Genomic DNA, 21,672 nt, shown 5'->3' with positions numbered 1-21,672 from the left:
CCCAAACTGCAGCCAAAATTTCTGGCCAGACCAGGCAATGAGTGACATCAGTGGGACTTTGGTGGATTTGGGCACGTGAGAAAAGCAACCAGGACACGGCCCGGAGAGCTGCTATGCCACCAGTCCCAGGATGCTGGGCTCATACCTCGCTCCTGGGGAGACCAGGCAGAAGGCAGAGCTCACCGTGGCACTGGAGAGACCGGGAGGTTTTGTAGGGATTTTTTTTTTTTAAGGTATGCGGTTCTCAAAAAAAAAAAAAAAAAAAAAAGGCCCAGTGTTTGCAGCCAACACGTGTAATCTGTTGCAGTCCTTGTCAGACAAAACAGTTTTGCCGTAAGACAGCGATTCCCAGAGGGGAAGGGGGCGAAGTGAAAATACTTTATCAGCTGCGTACATATGTAAAGCGGTACCCTGGTTGAAAAGCAAAGCCTCTTTCCCTTTGAAAGCAAGGCAGGGAGAGACGGGAGGCAATTGCCTAAGAGCAGGGACAGAAATGACACAGGCACAAAGCTGAATGCGGCAAACCCCAGGCCTCGGTCCTAAAATATGCTTATCTCCCTATCGGGCTGAAATAACCGCCGGGCTGTGGGGAGCGCGGATTCAAAACCAAATCCAAACAAACCCCAGCTTCGGTCAGTTTTGGAAAACTCTTTAAAAACATACGCGTGGCTTTTAATGTACAATTCACGATTTGATTCGGAGATTAAGAGCAAATTCTGCCGCAGTCTTTAGGGTCGGCGGGGGGCCTTGCGCCAAGCGTCCGTGTCCCCAGGGCGCTGTGCCAAAAAAATGTGCTGCTTTGGGAGGGTCGTGCTGCTGCCCCGTACCTGCTGCTGGTTTCAGACGAGGTCCTGGGGCACAAGCTCTTCCTCCTGCTCCGAATTCAGGGTCTGTTTAAAAGGCTGAGAGCTGAGACGTGTACATCAGCCCTCTGCTTCGCGGGACGAGCAGACTCAGCTGGCAACAGGTGTGCTCGCCGCCGAAAACCCAGCGGTTTTCTCCCTCTCCATCCATCAGCGAGTGCCCTGAGAAGAGGGAAATAAAATGAATGGCGTGCAGCAGCTACCCGTCACCCCTGGCGAGACGGAGACCGCATCTCGAGTTTGATTTACACGGATGGGGATGGGCACGGGAGAATTTAGGGGGGATGCAGGCGCCCAGCCCCGTCCCCCGGGGGGACGCAGAGCCCGGGGAGGGCAGGAGCCACACGTGGTGATGCTGACGGGCAGAGGAAGGTAAGCAAAAGGGCTGGGGGAGGGAGCTGGAAAAATAAAGGAGAGAAAGAAGAAAGGGAATCAGGAGAGGCAAGGGGGGGCAGACGGAAGGAGCACGCGCGCGTGCCCATCTGGGCGCTGCATCACATTGAAATTGTCCCGCATTAAAAATTCACCAGGCAGCGAATTTTCAAGGGATTTGTAGTAATTAGATGACAAAATGCTGGCAAATCTCAGGCTTGCCAAAGATGTTACTCAGGGGTCAAAGACTCGACACTTTTGGCTGGGTAATTTGTAAGTGTCAATCACACTCAGCCATCAGAGGGAGAGCGGGGATCTAAGGGCTGCATCCTAACGAAGTCCAACGCCCCTGCCTGCAGCCGCCCCGTGCCTCGCAGCCGCACTCGCTGCCTCTTGCGAGGGACTCGAGGCACAGCAGCGGAAACACGGAGGCTGTATATATTTATTTTCCTCCAGAAAAACTTCCCACTTTTCGTTTTTCGGGTCAGTTTCTAGTAGGAGGAGCGCCTGCCTTGGTTTTTGGCCACCAGGCGAGGCAGCTGCCCCGATCGCATCGCGCCGGCGCATCCGTCCCGGCCATCCTGCTGGGGGATGCAAAAAGGATTTGAGAAATGGGTGGTTTTCATCAGTCCTGCTGACATGTTCTTAAAATTGCCTGTAGGACGGGCTCTGCGTTCCCGCCACCCCGTTGTCTGCCCCTAGCTTGGCTCTGCCCAAACCAGCTGGGTTAATTCGGACACCAGCGGGGTTGTCCCAAACCTGGCTGCTCCCGTGCTGGGGACCAGGACCCGCTGCGGGTTGAGCCGCCTGGAGCCACGGGGAGAGGAGAAATTAACAGGTTTTCCACTCCATCGGTTAGAAACCAGGCCACAAAATGGAAAATTGAGCGCTCAAGGTGTCACCAGAGCTCGCTGCCCTGGCCATGGGTGAAGGCTCCACGTGGCCAATCCCACGGGGCCGTCCCCTGCCCTTTTGGGGGAATTTTGGCTCGACCCGTGCGAGCCCCGACACCAGGGCACGCAGCGCTGCGGTGGCTGCCCCGTCTGCTTCAGTCTGCCAAGGACTGGCTGCGATTGCCTGGAGTCGCAGGCTCTTTGAGATCAAACTGCCCCAAAGCAGGGCAGCATCTCCCAAGCACAGCACCCCTCCTGTCCCAAAAACCCGGCTGAGCCCAGGATCAGCCCTGGCACCGTCCCAGCACGTGGAGCCTCTGCAAAGCCGCTCAGCAGGGAATTACCAGCACGATGCCTGGTGGGGGAGACAGTCTCGGGGCTGTCCCGCAATGCTAACTGAGGCCAGGCTTCACCAGCTCCAAAAAAATCCCCCGAGAGTGCCAGTGCACTCGGGTTTAGGTTGCTGGAGAGGCAAGAGCCCAAATGCCTCTCCATCTCCCGTGGCTTATGAGGATGTCCTCCTTCCACCTGCGAAATCCCACCTCTGGTTTCGGACCACAAGGGGAGGTTTAAGCTGGAGGAAAGGGATGGAGGGATGCAGGGAGGGGCACGGCAGAGGTGGCAAGGGGGAAAATTGCCTTCAGGAAGAGTTTCACGTCGTTTAGTTTGAGTCCGTCGCCGTTCCTTGCTGGAGGACACCGGGACCACAAGACCTGGTAACTCAGCCAAGCGGCAGCGTGCTGCTCTCCAGCCATCGTGCTGCCCTATATAAGCGAGCTGAGGGGACTGTAAAAGTGGCTGTGGGTTTCTCCTCAATTTAAAAAGTCATTTAGCAGCTGCAAAACACTGCCTGCCAGCAGCCGGGCCTCGGAGGGGCATCCTGCCCCTAACCAGGCAGCGGCTGGGTTTCGAGACTCTATTATGCGGACTTAAATAGCACTAATTATGGACCAAGGCACCCAGAGAGCTGCAGAGGTGCTTCTCACTATTCTTTCTCCATCTTAATGCCACAATTTCTCTGTTTTCCTTCTTTGTCGGTGGTTCCCTTCATTTTCAGCACCAGGAGCCATAAAGCCCAGCGCAGGTTTTTCCTATAAAGTGCTGATTCTTTATAGGAAACCTAACCCCCACCTCGACCGACCACACTGGGTGAGCGAGGACAGGGGACTCTTCCCTGTCCAAGGCTGCTGGAGGTGGAGCAAATCCCAAATGTGCGTGGCAACGATGACAAAAAGGCCAAAAAACAGCGGCACAAGCCTGGAGCCGGCGTCCTACTGCACGAGAGGGCTGGTGAGTGCTTCAGCCACCTTCGGAAAAGGATGTCACACGTATCGGGATGCTGTGAGCATGCTGCTCCTTGCTCCGTGCCTGGCTCCCGCCCCTCTCTGCAAAAAGGCAAAGGTTTTAACCCCACCTTGCTGGAATTTGCTGGCTGCTTTTGCTCCGCTCCCGAAGCAGCCCTTGGGAAAGCCCGGGGCTCCCCAGCGTGCCCCAGCGCGGGTGTGGGTGGGAGAAGGGACTGCCCCCGTCCTCCGAGAGCCCTGGGTCCAGCAGCAGGGTGAGAGGCAAAGCCTGACCACGGCGAGAGGCTGCAGAGGAGAAAACTGACCCACAAGGTCCTGGGGCCACGAGAGAGCCCTGATCCTAATTGCGCCCTGATCCTAATTGCGCCCTGATCCTAATTAAGTGGCACGAATTACGCGTCGTGGCACGCTGGGGTCTCTCCAGGACCGTGCTCCTACACAAGACCAGGGTGCCAACTGTCCCATGGGATGACACTGGCCGCTGCCAGCCAGCTTTAGGGGATTTGGGGTGCCTGCCCCTCCTGGGGCTCTCCCTCTCCTGGCTGCTCCCGCACCCCGCTGACAGAGCCTCGCGCTCCTGCGCCGCCTGCTTTGCATATCTCACCGATTCCGGTCACATCGTGCGCACATATGCCTCAGCCAACGTTTGTTGATATTCTCTCTGCCTCTCTTCCTAGCTCCAGTTTGGGGTGAAAGCCTCCCTTATTAGCCAATTTGGATACCCATTTACTGTGAATTACTGAGCCTGATTATTATTCATGAATGGATAAGTCTGAAATCTCAAGCCCTGCCATGCGATTTCTCTCCCTCTCAAATGCATATATTTAGGGAAAACAGGAGGCAGCGTGTCCGTGTCACGCAGCAGCGCGCTCCGGAGGAAGGAGAGCTGGGCAGGGGCTCCTCGCTGCCCCCTTTTTTTGAACACTGACTTGTTCGGGAACACGGTGGTACCGGGAGAAGAGCAGCGAGACCCAGGACAAGGTCCGGATGCGCTTAACATTAAGGAGAGAAATTCATGCTCCCCAAATCCCAGCAAATCTCCACCAGCATCCACGAGAAGCGTCCCCATGGCAATTTGAGCTTGCTGCTGTTCCCTTCCAAGGGGGGCAAGGTACCAGGAGCTGCCTTGGTGGCAACAGAGCCCTTAGGCATGGTGCAAATATTTGAGTGCTGGCTGCAGGAAGGGGAAAAGAGGTTTGCAGTCGCCCATGGAAGGAGGCAGGGAAATCAGGGGCTGAACAAAAGCAAGCCCCGGCTGCCACGTAGCAAAGTTTGCAGCACACCTGCACGCACAGCGGGGCGCTGCCTCCAGCCGGAGCTCTGCAATGGGGAAACCGAGGCAGCGAGGGGAGGTCCGAAAGCACCGGGCAGGCGGCAGCCCTGCCCCAGCACTGCTTCTGCCGATGGAGCAGCAGCCGAAGTGGGTTTTGTAGAGCCCGAACCTTTACCGTGTGCTTCCTGCTCAGCAAGCCAACCTCAAGCGTATGCAGACAGCGCACCGGGCGAGCAGGCAGCCAAGCTGGGAGCGTTGCTGCTGCCGTGCCAGCACGCAGCAAGAGAGGCTTGCGACGGAGCCGGCAGCAAGCAGGGCGCAGGAGAGCCGAGCTCTTCCCGCAGCTGGCCAAGGGCTGGCAAACCTGCGGCGGGGAGACGTGCTGCTTGTCCTCCGGCGACCATTCCTGGAGCCCCGCTCCGTCAGCAAGCCTTTGGGGAAGGGTTTCGCAAAGGCGGCGTGGGACGAGGGACAGGAGGAGAGCTGGGAGACAGGAAGGAAACCATCTGGATGCGGGCACGGGGCTCCTGTGCCCTCCTGGGAGTGGGGACCAGCAGCACGCAGCCCAGCCCGGACCCTTTGGGGTTCTCTGCCGGGGAGGTGACAGCTCCCTGAGGCCTCTGCCAAGAGGCAGCACCGAAGAAAAGCCGGCTCTCCATTAAAACCCCGCGATTCAGCAAAGAGGCTGAGTTTGAATAGCATCATCGTCCAATTCCAAAGGAGCTAAGGACCAGGGGGAGACCATTTCCCATAACTATGTGGACAGCTACAAGAGTTTGCATTATTTTATCGTTAGGATCGTTTCAGATCCAAGAAAGAAAAAAAAAAGGCAGTGGGGAGTGATGAATTCTGCGCAGACCTACTTAGGCTTTCGGTTTAATTCAAGTTAACTAGCAGATATATGCTCGTTCTCGGAAAATTCCCATTAAACCTGCTGTAATTTTAGGGTGCGGGACGTGGGATTCTTCCTACGTAACAAAGAAGCCGAGCCTTTGCTCGCGGAGTAGGAATTAACTCAAGCCGTTCTCCGGCGCTGCAATCAGCACTTTCACAATTAACGTGCGGGCAGATAGCTGTACACACATACACAGCCCCCCCCACCCCCGCACACATCAAACAGATTTCCTCGATACCAAATTGCCTGAAAAATTAACCAATGTCAAACTGCTCAGCGAGATAAGTATCATTAAGGGAGAAAGAAAATCTTCATTACGTTTGAAGGTACGGAAAAAGCCCCTCGTGAACGTCCTCCAGCCCGATCCCAGCCACGGCAATAAGGCGTTTTAAAACGTATCAAAGGGTTAAATTAATTTTCATTAAAATTTAAATTTGAGAAGGCTCCCTCTCCCTCCTCTCCTCCCTCCTCCCCCTCCGAACGTTTGACTGGCAACCATTTCATATTTCAATCTCGGCAGAACAAATTGAATTAGATGTTGAAACCAAACTCTGCTCTGTTCTCTAAAGCCTACATGCTCTGCCTGCGCTAATCCTTTTCGGCGCTGCTGCAGACCTCAGAGACGCTCAGCAAGAAACCTGCCCCGCCACAAAAGACAATGAGGGGAGGAAAAAGAGGGGAAAAAAAAAAAAAAAAAACACAACACGGGAAAATCCAACCCGAACCTGCAACCCTGCGAAGCTCTGCTTTAATAGAGGGCTGGGGGACACACGTAGGAAGGGACCCGCTCGGCTCCTCCGTCCTCGGGGCAGCTCGGGCCAGCTGGGCACGTTTTTGTTCCTCCCTCCTGCAGGGTGCTGAGCCATCCTTCTGTCTGATCCTGCTCCCCTGCTCTTGTACCTATCGATATATATATATATATAATTTTTTGTTCTTTTACCTCGAAGCATTTTTTTCCCATGGATCTTGGGATGGTTTTCAGCTTTCTGGCGGTGCTGTGCGCCTCCCATCCTGCCCCCATCCTTGGCTGACCTGATTCTTCTCCAAAGATGCAGAGCCCCTGCTCTGAGCTGATCAGAGACTCACCCCGAGGCACGCGACTTTGCTCCCCCCTGGTGCCACCCCAGGACCCCCACCAGGAACGCTGGGCAAAAAGAAAGGTAAAAAACAAACAAGAAACAAGATTCCCTCACTCCACGTTGAGCGTACGGCCATTTCAGCTGACTCCCCCTTTCCTAACGCTGCTCTAACACGTGTGCCTCAGTTTCCCCAGAAAAGGGGCAGTGTTTGGGGCTGGGAAGGGGCGTTTTGGGGCTGGGAAGCAGCAGAGCTCTCAAGCAGGGAGCGCCGGCTCCAGGAGCCCAGCTGGGGGAGGTTTGCAGACACCGTCCCAAAGCGGTGGCAAGCGGCCGGGGGAGAGCAGGGCAGGGGGGACGTGCCCAAAAAGCTGGGCTCGCCGTGCCTCCAAGCAGCGCTGGTGCTGCTCCGTCCCCTCCTTCCTCCTCCCGGCATCTCGAGAAGGTGCTGGCAGCACGTCCATGCGGAGGCATCCTTAAATCAGAGCTGTTCCACGGGAACAAATGTTATCTCCAGGCCCCGGCACTGACTGCAGACGCGCCGTGCGAGGCAGGCAGTTATTTAACCCAGCTCGTTTGTACTCCTGCGGTCACGCAAGCACCTTCCCTTTCATCAGGAGGGCCCCGCTGCTGTGCCTGTGCCCGTGGCACGAGGCAGGAGGATGCATTAGCAGGGTTATTGGTCGGCTCCGGGCCCAGACGTGCTCTCTATTCAGGAGACGGCGGTGCCGTGGGTTTAACAAAGTCCGGTAATAGGTGAGGTTATGAGCATCCCACTGCTAGGCGGATTGGTACCGCCTCGCAGCAACAGGCAGGTATTGCCGGGAGGAAAACAGCCTCGGCGGCACTGATGTGCATCACGCACGCAGGCACACGTGGGCGAGCACAGGGCGCTGGCACGGGGACAGCCCCGAGCCCCCGGTCACCGCCACGTGTTCGGCACCCTTAAAACCGGAGCCTTCCCGACTCTCCCGACCCCAGCAGGATCCGCCCGGGGGTCTCAAAAGGAGGTGGGGGAACTGTTTTGGCTGTTTTCCCTCCGTGCCCATCTCACGTGGCGAGCCAAGGAGGAGCGGCCCACCTGCTCTGCCCCACATGAGCACGTCCCTGGACGCTCCCAGGAGCCTCCTCCTCCTCCTGGCACCTCTGCCCGAGGCGTTTTGCCCTGCAGGGCCAGCTGTGCCCCGTACCCACCTGGGCAGACGGCAGGCAGCTGCCGACGACCGGCTAGATGGCCTCATCTCTGTTGCTCTCCTCCTCTTCCAGCTGCTGCAGGATTTCACCCAAAACCTCCGAGCGTTTCCTCTTCTTCGGGGAACCTGGGGAGAGGAAACAGAAAGGCGAGGATCACAAGCCAGGCCCACGCACGACCGCCACCACCTCCAGCCCTCCTCGTCCCCCGGCGATGCCGCTTCCATCTCGCCAGCTGCCCCGGCAGCGCGGCACCACGGAGTGAATCCCCACACCTCCTGCACCTTTCCTCCAAAGCCTTCGCTGGAGGCCAGCGACGCCGAAACCCTTCCCACGGAGCCCAAATCACCCACCCCACGCCCGAGAGCGCTCGCAGGAGCCCCCCCCCCAGACGCACGGCAGGACGCGGATACCACGCACACCCTTCCTTGGGGAAGGGACATCTCTGCTCTGCACCCCGCCACCGTCACCACGGCCAGTCCCAAACCCCCCCCGGGGGGCTGCCAGCCCCCGTGGCGCCGAAGCCATTTGTCCCCTGTGCCGGGGAGGCCAGGGACTGCCTCGTCTCCGCCGGGCAAGAAATGCCCCCGCGGCACGGCAGGAGCCGCCGCGCAGCCCCCGCTCCCCCCGCGCTCCCCAGCCAGCGGCTCTCGCTCGCGAGAAGCACATGGAGAACAGCTGTTTAAATCCTGCTTTCAGACATCAAAAGCCTCGCTGGGTTTCTCAAACAAACAAACATACCGTAGGACTGAAGAAAAGGTGTAAAATAAATAAATGGAACAAGCTGTGCATTTTCTTTTAGTATTACAGCTGCTGCGGGAGATAAACAACAAGTAAATGTCACAAAACATCAATACAGAAGAAATTAACCTGACAAAAGCTCACATCCCCCTCCTCTGCCTCTCCCCCCCGCCCCCCCCAGCTCGGAACAGTTTTGCATTTCTGGAGTTCCCATCTAATGATTTTTATTTTTCAATTAATTCCTTGACAGAGCGCCAGAGCCCGCCTCGCTCCCCGCCGGGGGCTGCGGGGACGGGCAGGGGAAGGGGGCGCCGGCTGCCACCCCCCAGAGCCGAGGCGCTCGGCTCTGCCCCGCTGAGATGCCCAAAGACACACAAAAAAAGGGACGGTCGAGGCCGGAGGAAGGCGCAGACCCCGCTGTTGACCCTACCCCGTTACTCTGCCCTCCAGGCTCCTGCTCCCCCGGCCGTCCTCATGCTTAGGGTTAGGAGGCGAATAGGGTTAGGTGCGAATTCCCCAAATCCGTGGCAGGTCTGGCTTTGTCCCCCCCCCCCCCGCCAGCCCTTCCACACCAGACCCCAAATGCCCCTTGTAGGGTCTGTTCACTGCCCCCATCACACCCCAGTCAAACTGTATGGGTTTATTAGGAGAGCACGAGCATGGGAAGAGGTTGGATGGCTCTAGATTTGGGATCAGAGCTGCTCCTACCCCTAAACCCACCCCAAGCCAACCAGGAGACTGCACATCCCCCCGACCACAGCACCCGAACCCATCAGACCCACAAGCAGCATGGGGAAAACCCCGACCCCGACGGCCCCCCCCCCCCCCCAGCACCGGGGAGCCCCGAGAGCGACCCGGCGCCTGCCTAACGGGGAGGAGAAAAGGGAAATAAAACGGAATCAAACAAAACCCAGGAGGGTGGGGAAGCGAATTGGTTCGACTTCCGTTCTGCTGCTCCAAGCTGGTTAAGGTTTGCCCGCTAACGATCCCATTTGCTTCCTTTAAACAATAGCCAAGGCCGGCGGGGGTGGGCCGGGAGGGGGATTACCACGGGATTAGGACGTGGCAGGGTTGCGGATGCCACGCTAATCCTGCAGGGTTTTACTCTCTGGCTACGGCATGTGTTTGCATTAGTTACAGACGCTCTGTAAAAAAAAAAAAAAAGAAAAAAAAAGAAAAAAAAAATAGGAGGAAAAAAAAAGGAAACACAAAGGGAGCCCAAAAGGACGGGAGGTGAGGGTGGGAGCACAGCCGAAAGGAAAAAGGAGCCGCGCTTCGGGGGGCCTGGGTGAAGGAGGAGCAATGGGGGAAAGGTTGTGGGGTTGGGGAAGCCCCTTCCATTCCTTTCCCTTTCCCCTTCCCTTCCCTTTCACCCCGCAGGGCCAGGCCAAGCACAGAGCAGGGCTTCCCCTACAAGCCCCCTGGGCTTCCCCCTGCAAAACCCCAAGGGGACGGGGGGGGGGGGGGGGGGGGGTGCACGCTCCCGCCTGGCTGCCCCCCTCTTCCTCGCCCTCTCCCACCCCAAACAAGAGGCAGCTCGGCGGGCAGGCAGCTCCCCCCCGTTTCACCGCCCGCCCCATCCCGCCGAGGAAAAAAAAAAAACCGAGCCGTCCCTTCCCCTTTTTCCCTTGCGCTCGGCGCAAAATTCCCCATCCGTCAATTTAATTCTTTGATCGATGGGAAAGAGCAGGAAAAAAACGGCCCGGCACAGCTGGCTTCCCAAGTTAGCCCTGGCAGGAGACCGCCAGCCCCGCTGGTGACGGCTGAGCGCAATGTTTGCGGAGCGCAGAGAACACAAGTCGATAGCAATTTAGCCGGATTGGGAGCACGTACCTTCCCTGCACGGAGCGCGGGCTCCCGGGAGAGAGGCGGCGCCGCCTCGCTCGCCGACGTTTCCCCGGGCTGGAGCTCGTGGGCTGCAGCCGTCGCCCCACGGCCGGCGTGCGGCGGAAAGGGGGGAGGAAATAAAAATGCAAGGAGAGGCGGGGGGGGGAATCGGTGCGGTCCCGAGGGTTGTAGGTGAGTGAGGGGAGGCAGGAGGTTGGGTGCTGGGGGCCTGGAGGGGACCCCAGAGCTCGCCGACGGGCGCAGGGCACAGATGGGATCCGGCCCTCCCTGTGGTTTGAAGGGTTTTATGGTGCCCGCGCGCCCTGCTGTCCCAAGGGGATTGGCACAACGGCCCCTGGGGATCAGCCCCCTATAAAACGAGGGTGAAAAGAGGCTGCCGGTGGCAGGATTGGTGCAGCCACCCCGATGCAGTGCTTGCCACAGTCCTGCTCCATGGGACGGGCTGGATGAGCAGCCCCAAAGCCGACCAACCTTCCTGTGGCTTCTCTCCCCACGTTGCTGCAGACAAGTCCCTTTATCCACAGCAGCATCCAGCCCTCCCTGCCACCCTCGTGGGCTCCCCACCACGCTCGTGGGCTCCGCAGCCACCTCTCAGCAGCAGCTCCCGCGTTAACAAGGCGTTGCGGGGCGCCGTTAAACCCCAGAGAATCCAAGCGGGGTTTTCCCTCCCGGTATAAGACCCTCCTGCGTGAGGCTAAAGAGGAGGCGTGCTCAGGAACGAGAAAAAAGATTTAAGCTCTTAGCTACTGAGCTCGGAGGCAGAAGAACAGTGATCGGGGTCGGGCGGCGGGATCCCGTCCGGCAGCATCACCGACCCCACCGCCGGCAGCGGGGGCCTCGCTTCGCCCTGGAACGTTACAAAGGCACAGAAGGAGCCATGAAGAATGACCTGAAAACCCCACAAAACGGGAACGGAGCCCGCTCCGCTTTATTGCACCTATTAGACCGATTGAAAAGATGGCTCCGAAGCGACTTGATCGCTAGGACAGACGGCGGCAAGCGAGGCGAGATTTAGGAGGCCGGACCTGGCTTTGACCTAATGCAGAACAGCAAATTGAGACCCGAGGAGCCAAATCTGTGTAAGCGGTGCCTAGAAATAAGGTGCAGAATTGCAGCAGAGAGAAGTGGGCGGCGGGACACGGAAGATGCTCCGTCTCTCGCGGCCCAGGAAGCGTTTTGTTGCTGAGCCAAAAATGCCAGGGCTGACGGGGAAGATGGTGGCTGGGGGATTTGGGCTGCCGCAGCTCGAGGCACCAGCCTGAAAGGTCAGCCTGCTCCTTCAGAGCTGGGGATGCAGAAATCTGGTGAGCTGGCAGCGAGACCCACACAGTGAGAAGGAGCAAGGTGAGGTCGTTCCATGGTCACGCCAACTCTAACCTTGGAAACCCCTGGGCATCGCTGCTGCGCCCACAGCAAACCAAAACGGCACAGAGGAAAAGGAAAAGGAAAAGGAAAAGGAAAAGGAAAAGGAAAAGGAAAAGGAAAAGGAAAAGGAAAAGGAAAAGGAAAAGGAAAAGGAAAAGGAAAAGGAAAAGGAAAAGGAAAGGAAAAGGAAAAGGAAAAGGAAAAGGAAAAGGAAAAGGAAAAGGAAAAGGAAAAGGAAAAGGAAAAGGAAAAGGAAAAGGAAAAGGAAAAGGAAAAGGAAAAGGAAAAGGAAAAGGAAAAGGAAAAGGAAAAGGAAAAGGAAAAGGAAAAGGAAAAGGAAAAGGAAAAGGAAAAGGAAAAGGAAAAGGAAAAGGAGGGGCTTTTCAAAATACTTGCAGGGGTGTAGAACTTGGAAGAAATGTGTCCCGAAATTGATGCGAGATGGGGAATATCAGCGCTCTTTGTCCTGATTCACCCCTTCTGTAGGTGAAAAATCCTTGGGATGCTCCCTGGTGGCTTTCATTTCTGTGGGATAACTGGGAAAAAGAGGTGGGAGCAGCAGAGCCCACGTGTCAACCTGTATTGCTGGCATGGCACTGCCAAGGTGACGACAGAAACATGCGACACCCCTGCAGCAAGGCCAGCAGCTCCCAGCAGCACCGTGGTTTGTGGCGTTGGAGGTCCAAAGGTCCGAAAGGATCGTAAAGGCTTTCAGAGGGGAGAAAAAAAACCCAGCAGGATGGCAATGCTCAATACCACAAAGACGGTACGGATGGCAGGAGGTAATGCTGCGTGTGCTCCCCACCCTGGGCTCTGCCTGGGAAAATCAGCCTCCGGGTAAGGTGGGGAGGCAACAGGGATGCGAACGAGCAGCCCCACGGTGGCTGCAAGCAGAGGCAGCTGCAGTTTTTATCCCTATCACCTTCCGCACACCCGCGGCAGTACCGGGGCAGGGCACGGCTCCCTCCTGTCCTCGGGGCCACCGAGCGCCGCTTGCGGAAACCTCGAGACCAACCCGCCTCGCCATCCGGAGAGGGCACTCCCCAAACTGGCACCCGAAGAACAAAAATCCCCACAAGGGCGGCCGGGAAAAGCTGTGCCCTGCTCCCAGTGCCAGGCAGCTCTCGTGCCCGCCCCGCAGGGGCTTTGTCCTGGAGATCTGCTGCTGGCAGATCCCGCTCAGCACCGGGATTAGCCACCAGCAGCTTCACGGTGGAGACGTGTGTGTGTGTGTGTGCAAGGCAGGGCTGAAGTCATTGGATATTATTTCTCTCTTTCTCTCCCTCTCTCCCCTCGAGACGGGTTGGAGAGCAGAGCTGCCTGCCGTCTTCAATCCTATTTCCAGCCCCTGAAGACGGGCGGCGATAACCTCGCTCCTGTTTTCCATCCAAGCCCCCGGAGCCACCGCAGCTCCCTCCCAAGGCTGCAGCCCTCCCGGGAGGCGCAGAACCTCCTCCTGCCGCGCTCCGCATCCCCGCCTCGGCCAGGAAGGCACCAGACAGGGGGGCCGGGGCGATGAAAACAGAAGTGAGGACGTGAGCTGAGCCTGGGGTAGGCGGCAGAGCTCGCCAGCAGCAGCCGGCACCTGCTGCCAGTCTGCACCGACAGCAAAGCCAAGCCCGTTCCCCCCGCCCAGAGCAGAGGAACAAGGGCAGGAGGAGATCGCACACAGAAAAGGGGTGCACGGAGCAGCACACCTGCTCCCCTGTCCCCCAGGACGGAGATTCACGTTGCTGTGGACGCGCACCCGCTCTGGGCTGGGTTCTGGGGGGCACATCCATCCCCTCCCAGCAGCACCCATCTGCCCCGCTGCCTCCCAGCGCTACGTGCAGGGTATTTTACGTGGCTGGACACCGCCGTGCTCCTCCAGGTCTCCTTTTCAGCGCTGTATTGGAGCTCAGCCCGCGGCTCCCAGCCCTTCCAGCTCACCACGTGCCCCTTTGCTCCACTCCTGGCCCCATCGCATCCCCCCTCGTCCCTTCCCCTGCCAAGCCGCCTCTTTCCCAGCCCGCCCGTAAGACTCAGCACCACGCACAGCGCTTCACCATCATGTCACCGGGTCCTGCTGGAGCTGGGCTCGCTCAGTGAGCGAGGTTTGCTGCTTTCCCACCTCGGTGCATGGCAAAACGCAGCCCCAGAGCTGCTCCTGCCACCCCCCCGGCCACGGGCATGACGGAGAGGGGAGGCGGGGAAGGGATGCTGCAGGGGATGCAGGAGGAAGAGCATCGATCTCCAGCTCAGTCCTCCAGCCCAGGGGAGCCCTTCCTACATAAATATTTGCCAAGCAATGCATTTGTGCCTGTCAATGGCTGTCAATAGGAGCCCGCGGGGCTGTTATCTGCCGAGCTGTCATTCTCGGGCACCTGATCCAAACGGCACTCTCCGGATCTCAACCCACGGTCAAATTATTTGTCCTTTTAAACCGGGTTCCCATCCTCTGAGGGACCCCACTCCCCTCCCAGGTGCCCGTCTGTTAGACGCAGCCCTTGCTGGGAAGCCGATGGGGTTATCTCCGCGCAGCTCGCTGCGCTCACGGTGCCACCAAGGGCGCTCGCCCCCTGCCCTCGCAGCCTGTCCCCACCTACCGAGCACCCTAGGGCGCAAGGCAGGCAGAGCAAAAGCATCTCAGCTGGCACAGCGATGCCTCAGCGCTGCCAGCGCGCAGGGAGTTAACAGCCTCACGTGCACAGGGAGAGCTGTCAGACAAAGCATCCTGCCCGGATCCCTCCTGCTTCCCCCCGCGCAGCCCTCCGCCGCCTCCAGCTCCTCTCCCGCAGCAGAGACTTCCTCCAGCACAGGCACAGCCTCCTCCTCGGTGGGCCGTGCCCGCCTCTGCTGGGCGAGACCCCCTGCGTTGGCACCGCCGGGGCTCCAGCATCCATCTGGCAGCCCCGGCGCGGCGGGGAAAGGGCCGGCGCGGAGCGGCGGCGCGTGCCAGATGGGCCGGTGCCAGCCAAGCTGCAGTCGCCGGGCCAGAAGGATGCTGCTACGTTACCGTGGAAATGGTCTGCTGTTTTCCGTCTCAGGGCCTCCACCGTGCTCTCCTCCGTGTCTGCCCACTCCAAGACCAGCCTCCGGCCGTACAGATGCGTGCTGTGGCACAGGGCGTCGAAGGCTTTCTGCAGATTAAAAGGGGGGGGGGGGGGAAGAGAGAAAATAAAAGCAGGCTTGCACGAGGAAAAAACAAAGATGTCCCTCCCTCTGCCCTGAATCTAAAAGGCCACCACAGGAAATCCTGCTTCGAGCACTTGGCTCTGACGGGGCAGGATTCATCTCCGTCACTGGCCGTGACTCCATCATTTATCTCCCACATCCTTGCAGAAGAGCAAGTACCCGTCGCGATTCCTGCTGCTCGCAGGGGAGCGGGCTGAGAGCCAGCACGGGGAGCAGCTCAAGGCTGGCTGCAGCCCTGCGGCACCCTGGGACCACACCTGAGCCAGGAACATGGGGCAATGAGCTGTGCCCACAGGCTCTCTGCGTCTGTAGGCAACCCACAGAAGCACTCAGGCAACACCAGCTCAATGCAGTCCCCATTTCCCACAGACTTCCAAGAGAATTCAGGTCTGGGCAGGATCGGGCCCATCCCACCAACATACAAACCCTCAGGTCAGTAGTTTCATCCCCAGGGGCCCGAAGTGCTCCAGACATCGCGATACGTGGCTGGGCACGGGGCAGAGCAAAGGAGCGCAGGATGCTCTTTGAAAACCCACAGCTAGGATTAGGATCAGGTAAATACATCAGGTCTGGAAACGCGCATCCATGGAACAAACACGGCTGCACACAGCATCCCTCTGTCCTCACATCTGGAGGGCCCCGAAGCAGCGCTGATGTAAGGGTAAGGCTGGAAGAGCCACGGCCAGTCGGTCCCACGGAGGTGCTGAGGCCATCCAGCGCCACGGGCAGGAGCTTGGACAGCAGCACGAGCGCCTTTTCCAAAGGTTTTGTTGACAACAGAAGAAAACGCGTCGAGTTAATCATCCTCGCTGCCCGCTTTTTGGGGTTTGGTTGGAGCGCCTCGTCAGATTTGGGGCAACGCTGAAAGCAGAAGGTTTCTCTGCACACAGGGCAAAGGCTCAAAAGTCTTGAAGAAGTCTCCAAGCGAGGCTCGCCCAGCAGTGGCTCTGGATGGCCGAGGCTGTCCCCAGACGGCACGGCACGTCTCCAATCCTCCTGGAAGCGCCTTCGGGTGCCCAGCACTGCTCCTTGGCAGCCAGGGCCGCCCCGGAGCCCCATCCCTGGGGGCTTCAGGGCCCAGCTGCTCCACGGAGGCAGCAGAAATTCCCCGCGGGGTGAAAGCAGCGCTCTCACCAGCTCACCGCGCCTCCTCCCAGTCCGACTGCTGGCCGAGGGCTGGGGGCCGTGCCTTTACCCCGCAGCAGGCTCTTCTGACTTCCTCAGATTACAAATCTCCGAACAGAGCATTTCCAGGGACCAGCTTTCCGTTGCCTGCATTTTCCCCTCCTTCTGATTCTCCTTCACTCACTCAATTCCCCTTCATTATCAAAAAAATACAGCGCTGCCAGCTCCACCTTGCCCGGACCACTCGCCGATGCACCAAGACATCCTTCCACATCTGCCACCTCCCCAGACTCATGCCCAGCCCCGTTTTTGGGGTGTGCCGCAGCCTCACCAGCGCTTCTTGCAGCTACAGCTGTTTTTATTTGCCGCTGCTGTTGTTTTAAAGGCCTCTTTTCACTTGGAATGGTATCCAATTAGCAGAGCAATGCGTTGGCTTGAACAACCACCCGGGGGAGGCGGCAGCAGGGAGCTGCGATGGCTGTTTACGCTGGCACAAGGAGCCACTTCCATAGCCTGGCGAAGAAGCACAGCTCTCATCGCCCAGTCCCATTTGTTCATTTCTACTTTTTTTTTTTTTTAATTTCTCACTACCTGCAGCACGAGGAGGAGGGAGGCTGCAGGACAGGATGCGGCCGCAGGACTGCCAGCCCCGTAGGGATCACCAGGAGAGGTCACGGAGCAAGAGCGAAGGCTGGTGTTGCCATCAGCTCGTGTTGGATGGAAATCCTGCTGGGTGAAGCACATCTCCTGGCGGCCAGGTGACACCTCCCAGCCTAACGTGCTCCTGGAATGAGAGGCTTTGAACCCAGGAAGAAGCAAAGCGTGGGATGGCGGGGTGAGAGCACAGCGACCCTGAGCTGGGGCACTAGAAGAGGATCCACGCCTTTCAGGTGAAAAGCACCTACACGTGTCATTTCCTTTGGAAACCAGCTGAAAAATAAAACTTACACATTCATGGCTTTGGGAGGGATTAGTACTTCTTCAGGGCAAAGCAAGAACGCACCGATGATTCAGAAGACAAAGGGACGAAGGGGAGAAATGCTGTCCCTATGCACCCTCGTGGCTGGAGATCTTCCAGAGATGAGTAAATTCACCACTGCTGCTATTCCAAATAAAAAACTGGGCAGGAGAAAATTCATTTTAACTACAGGAGAAATAGGAAAGGGAACAAGGACGAGCAGAATGGCTTTCAAAGCAAGTGGGGCTGGGGGCCCGAGATATTTTTGGTATCCTCCACCTGAGTGTCCGAAGACCAAGCTGTCAGAACAGGAACAGAGGGCTGGTGGCCGTCCATAAAAATGGGAAAAGACCTCACATTACTGCGGCACTGCATCGTTACAGAAAGGGGATCGGAGCAGGCTTGGCACGTTGGAAGCACCTGAACTTGGTGGTGGCTTCAGCCTGGGCATGGCCTGAGCCTGGCAGAGGACGGAGAGGCAGAAGGAGCAGGGAAAAGCAGAGAGGAAGGGAAAAGGAGAGTGAAAAACGTTTGTGGGATTCAGAGAGGGAATTTCCAAATGAAGGGGGGACTGATGAACTTCTCTGATGCCTGGGACAAGGCAGATGCTGCTTTGGAGCTCATCTGCTGTGCCAGGGCACTGCAAAGTCAGAGACCAAGGGGCTGGACCACTGCATCCACCGCCCCTGAGCGCCCTGGCGCGCCGTCCCTAAATGCTGTATTAATTTTGAGGACAGTGCTGCTCTGCCTCCAGATTCCCCCTTGCCCTATTAAATACTCAAGCCTCAGAGCCTCGGGGCTGGAGTCATTAGAGGGACAAAGGGTCAACAACATTAGGAGATTGATAAATTTCCCTTCCTCACAAGAAACAGTCCCAACTGAGGATGCTCTCCGCAACGCCAGCTGCACACAAGGATTTTTTGCATGCGCCTTTTTAAAGGGCTGCCTGTCTTTCCCAAAAGGGCAATTCCTATTTGGAGACCAGATGTATTTTTATATTGACAGGGGAGAAAAGTGGAAACTCGGCTTCCAGTTAATAGTTTAAAAATAAAAACAATCCCCCGCCAATTCTGCACGGGGAACTTCAGGAAATGTATCAAGTGGTTGAAGCTTCCGTAACCAGAGTTCATCTGCTATTGCCAGCGAATCGAAGGTCCCCTTCTCAGCCCCCAAACGCCGCGCGCTCCCAGCTAGTGGTCATCTTGTGCTGGAGATTTAAAGCCAACGGCTTGGTCAGCAGGTATGCAAACCCTCTTTGGGAATACGATGAAAGCAAGGTATAAAAACCCACCGTGTGCTGGGGACTGGGGCAGCAGGATGGTACCAGCTGGTGGGGAATTACGAGGCCGCAGCCCTGAAGCTCCCGCTGCAGAAAAACTCAGGGTCCTGGCTCCTTTCTGAATCGCTGACGTGGGTTCCTCCCTCTTTCCTGGCTTAGCACACGTGCTGGGATCTGCTCAACCCACAGCCGTGGCGGGCAAGGGGACGAAGCCCAGCCCGATGGGGCGGCCGTGCTGGCACACCAGCAGGGATTTCGGAGCGGAAGCCCCGCGTCTCCCTCCCAGCTTTGGAAAAACCTCCGCAGGCGCTCCCACAGCAGCTGTAATTGCTCAGAGAAAATGACAAACATGGGAGGTCACAGGCTTTAAATGCCCAACAAAGCCACCGTAACTATTCTATTATAAAAACATCACGTTTTATAAGACGCTTATAAGCAATTTCCAAATTACCACTCTGAGCAAAAATGTCATTGATAGTCCACAGCTATTCAGCTCAGAGGTCTCCGGGCCCACTCCCCTCCTCTCTCATTTCACTTAGCAATAAACTCTAAGCCAATTATGTCCGTGTTTACGATATTCAGGATCCTATTCATCAATACACGGCGCATCCTTTTCCAGACGGCCAGTGGAGTGTACTTGATGTGCCACTTGTGAGACAATTAAATCCCTCAAAGAGATGAGGGTAAAAAAAAAAAAGAGGAAGGAAGAAAAGCTGCTTTGCTGGAAAAGAGGAAAAACTCACGGAGTGATCTTTCGCAGGGTGGCTTTCTCACCGCACACTCGTCTCTGGGGTCGGTGCATCCCTGCCTCTGTGAGCTCCGGTGGGGTGGTGGGAGCAGGAGGATCCCAGACAAGGGCCCTGCCAGAATCTCTCCCCCCTGCCTGGCTGCGTTTTTCACCCAGGTGAGAGCAAACCCGACGAGAGACCCGGCCGGAGCAGAGGCACGTGCGAAAACCACAGAGCAGGCAGGAGACCCACGCTACGAGGGGGCTCGCTGCACGACGTGCTGCTGAGCAAGCCAGCCCCGAAGGGGAGGACGAATGCTGAGCTGAAGGAAGTTTGAGTTCGGATCAATACAGGACTAACAAAGAAACTCTACGTACTGTGTTATAGGGGAGGTCAGGCTGGAACAGATGATCTAATAGTCCCTTGTGATCCTGGATCAATGAATCCTGTCTAAAAACATAAACACCGGCGATGCTCGCTCCCCCCTCCTCGCTCCTTCATCTCCGCTCACGGTCTTGAAAATTTGGAGTGGCTGCAGGTCGCTGGAGCCCCGTGGTACCTCCTCTTCAGCAGCGACACCCTTTGGCCCGCACCCACAACAGTTCCTCTTCCAGACCCCGCACACTCCACCGGGCACCAGCAGCAGAGACAAAGCCCCAAAACCAACCCTGCGTCCTTCTACTGGCCATTGCATCAGGGACACCAAACTCCTGCCCTTCATGGCTCTGCCCTTTATGCCCTTACCTGCTGGCTGGAAGCACTGCCCAGCTTTTTACGTGCTGCCCCTGCCTCCTGCAGGACAGCTGTGCAGGTAGGCACAAACCCTCGCCGCGGCTAGATCCGCCTTTTCAGAACTGCTGAAAACTCATTTTTCCTTCCTAAAGAGCACTGCTCAGGTCCCCAGGATGTTCTTCCGTAAGGCGCTCTGGGAAGCACTTTGAAAAGCGTTATATTGTGATGGAGTTTCTTGTCCTTGCTGTGAGCTGCCTCTGGTTCCCCCAGCTCAAGCAGGACCATGCGGGACCACTCATTTTATGGGCTACGACACCCACCTGATCCCCCTGAGCCAGCAGCCCCGAGTGACAGCCCCAGAGCCAAGACCCACACGCGTGCGTGGGGCGATCTGAGCTGTTTGGTAGCTGGATGCTCGGTACCACTTCTGTGAGCCCTTCCTCCCACAGACAGCGGCTTGCAGGGCCGAAAGCACGGCAAGGCACAGCACAACTGCCTGCCCCAACCGCCCTTCCCCGTCTTTTCTGCTGCCACAGAAGAAAAGCTGTTTGCTAGACAATCTGGAGGGTGGTCCTGGGTGTTGGTTTCACTGAGGGTGATAAATTAGCCAGATCCCGAGTGCAGGTAAAGAGAAAGAGCCTTCGGTGGCTGCCCACCGTGGGGGTTTAGCTTCATTGTGGCTTTGGTGGTGAATCCAACAGCCTGCATCGAATCCCTCAGTGGAACAGAGCCTCCAGGCTCCCTTCTGGCCTGAGACCAGGCAGGGACGGTGCTGGAGGGAGAGGAGACGGGGGCAGGTCCAGGTCTCACCTTGGCATCCTGCTTGGTGAGGAAATCCACAAAGCCGAAGCCGCGGTGGGAGCCTGTCCCTGCCATCTTCTTGGGCAGCCGGACGGTCTTCAGCTCTCCGAAGGTGCTGTGAGGGAGAGAGGGAAAAGCAAAGACACTGAGACTGAGGGGAGAACCCTCTTCTTCATCCCAAACCGCGGCACCACCAGTTGCAGACACATTTCAGGCTTGCCAGCCCCGAGGACTAAGGCAAGCCGTGGGCAGTGGCCGCTCTGCTTCCCTGTAAGCTCCACATCCAAAGCATGCAGCGACAGCTGAAAGCTCCGCTGGGATTTCAAAGGCCATCCTTTCTGCTTCACAAAGCAAAAACCTCCTCCAGTCTAACCGCTGTCCTTCTCCTCCCTCTAGATCTGCGGAAATCGAGGCCTCAGCCTGCGTGCCGTGCCCTGCTCAGGGTGGGCAAAGAGCATCTCCGCGTTACAAGGGGTCAGATCGGATTTATTGGCACTTCAGGACACGGCCACAAGTCCCAGCGTGGCCTCGCGGGGTCTTTTCCTCCTTCCAGAAGAGCTCCCCTGCCCCCAGAGCCTGTCCTGCACGCCGTGCTCGCAGAGGCCCCATCCCTCCGCTGGGCACCGTTTTTCAGACTGGATTTCCAGCAGAGTTTCAGAAGAGTCTGAGTGCCACCAGCATGGAAAGTTGGGAACAGGGGAATAAATAAGGGGGTTCCCATTTAGCTGGAAACCTTGCCATGGCATGGTCTCCCTGCAGAACGAACACATCCCTCAGAAACCAAAGCACGCAGCCACCCCCCCAGCCTGGACCTCACCCCAAAAGCCTGCAGCCAGACCCCGAGGCGGAGCTCGCAGCTCCCGCGCCTTGGCTCTCCCACCCCGACACCCCCACGAAATTCCTGGACGAAGCCCCTGTTTTCCCTGCATCCCAGCTCCAGCTTCCTCTTCTCCTCCCCTCGCCTCCATTTATCAGCCACGTACGCACAAACCGCAGGCAATAAATATTTAATGCGGACCGGGTCTGAGGAGATGCGGTGTTTTGTTTGGAAACC

The 21,672-nt window shown here is 57.6% G+C and overlaps 1 protein-coding gene across 1 annotated transcript in view; it reads right to left on the bottom strand.

Annotated features, from left to right (window-relative positions):
* Positions 1 to 277: 277 nt before the first annotated feature.
* Positions 278 to 21,672, bottom strand: part of RBM19 (RNA binding motif protein 19) — a 61,373-nt gene continuing 39,978 nt past the window's right edge. The window contains exons 22-25 of the mRNA XM_035556840.2: positions 20,628 to 20,733; positions 14,817 to 14,940; positions 7,871 to 7,995; positions 278 to 1,025 (exon numbers count right to left, since the gene is read on the bottom strand). Coding sequence (XP_035412733.1) covers positions 7,904 to 7,995; positions 14,817 to 14,940; positions 20,628 to 20,733 — 322 coding nt within the window. The 3' untranslated portion in view covers positions 278 to 1,025; positions 7,871 to 7,903. The remainder of the gene's footprint in view (positions 1,026 to 7,870; positions 7,996 to 14,816; positions 14,941 to 20,627; positions 20,734 to 21,672) is intronic.

This window comes from Cygnus atratus, chromosome 17, assembly GCF_013377495.2.
Source record: "Cygnus atratus isolate AKBS03 ecotype Queensland, Australia chromosome 17, CAtr_DNAZoo_HiC_assembly, whole genome shotgun sequence".
Lineage (NCBI taxonomy): Eukaryota > Metazoa > Chordata > Aves > Anseriformes > Anatidae > Cygnus > Cygnus atratus.
This window is presented reverse-complemented; position numbering and strand designations above follow the sequence as displayed.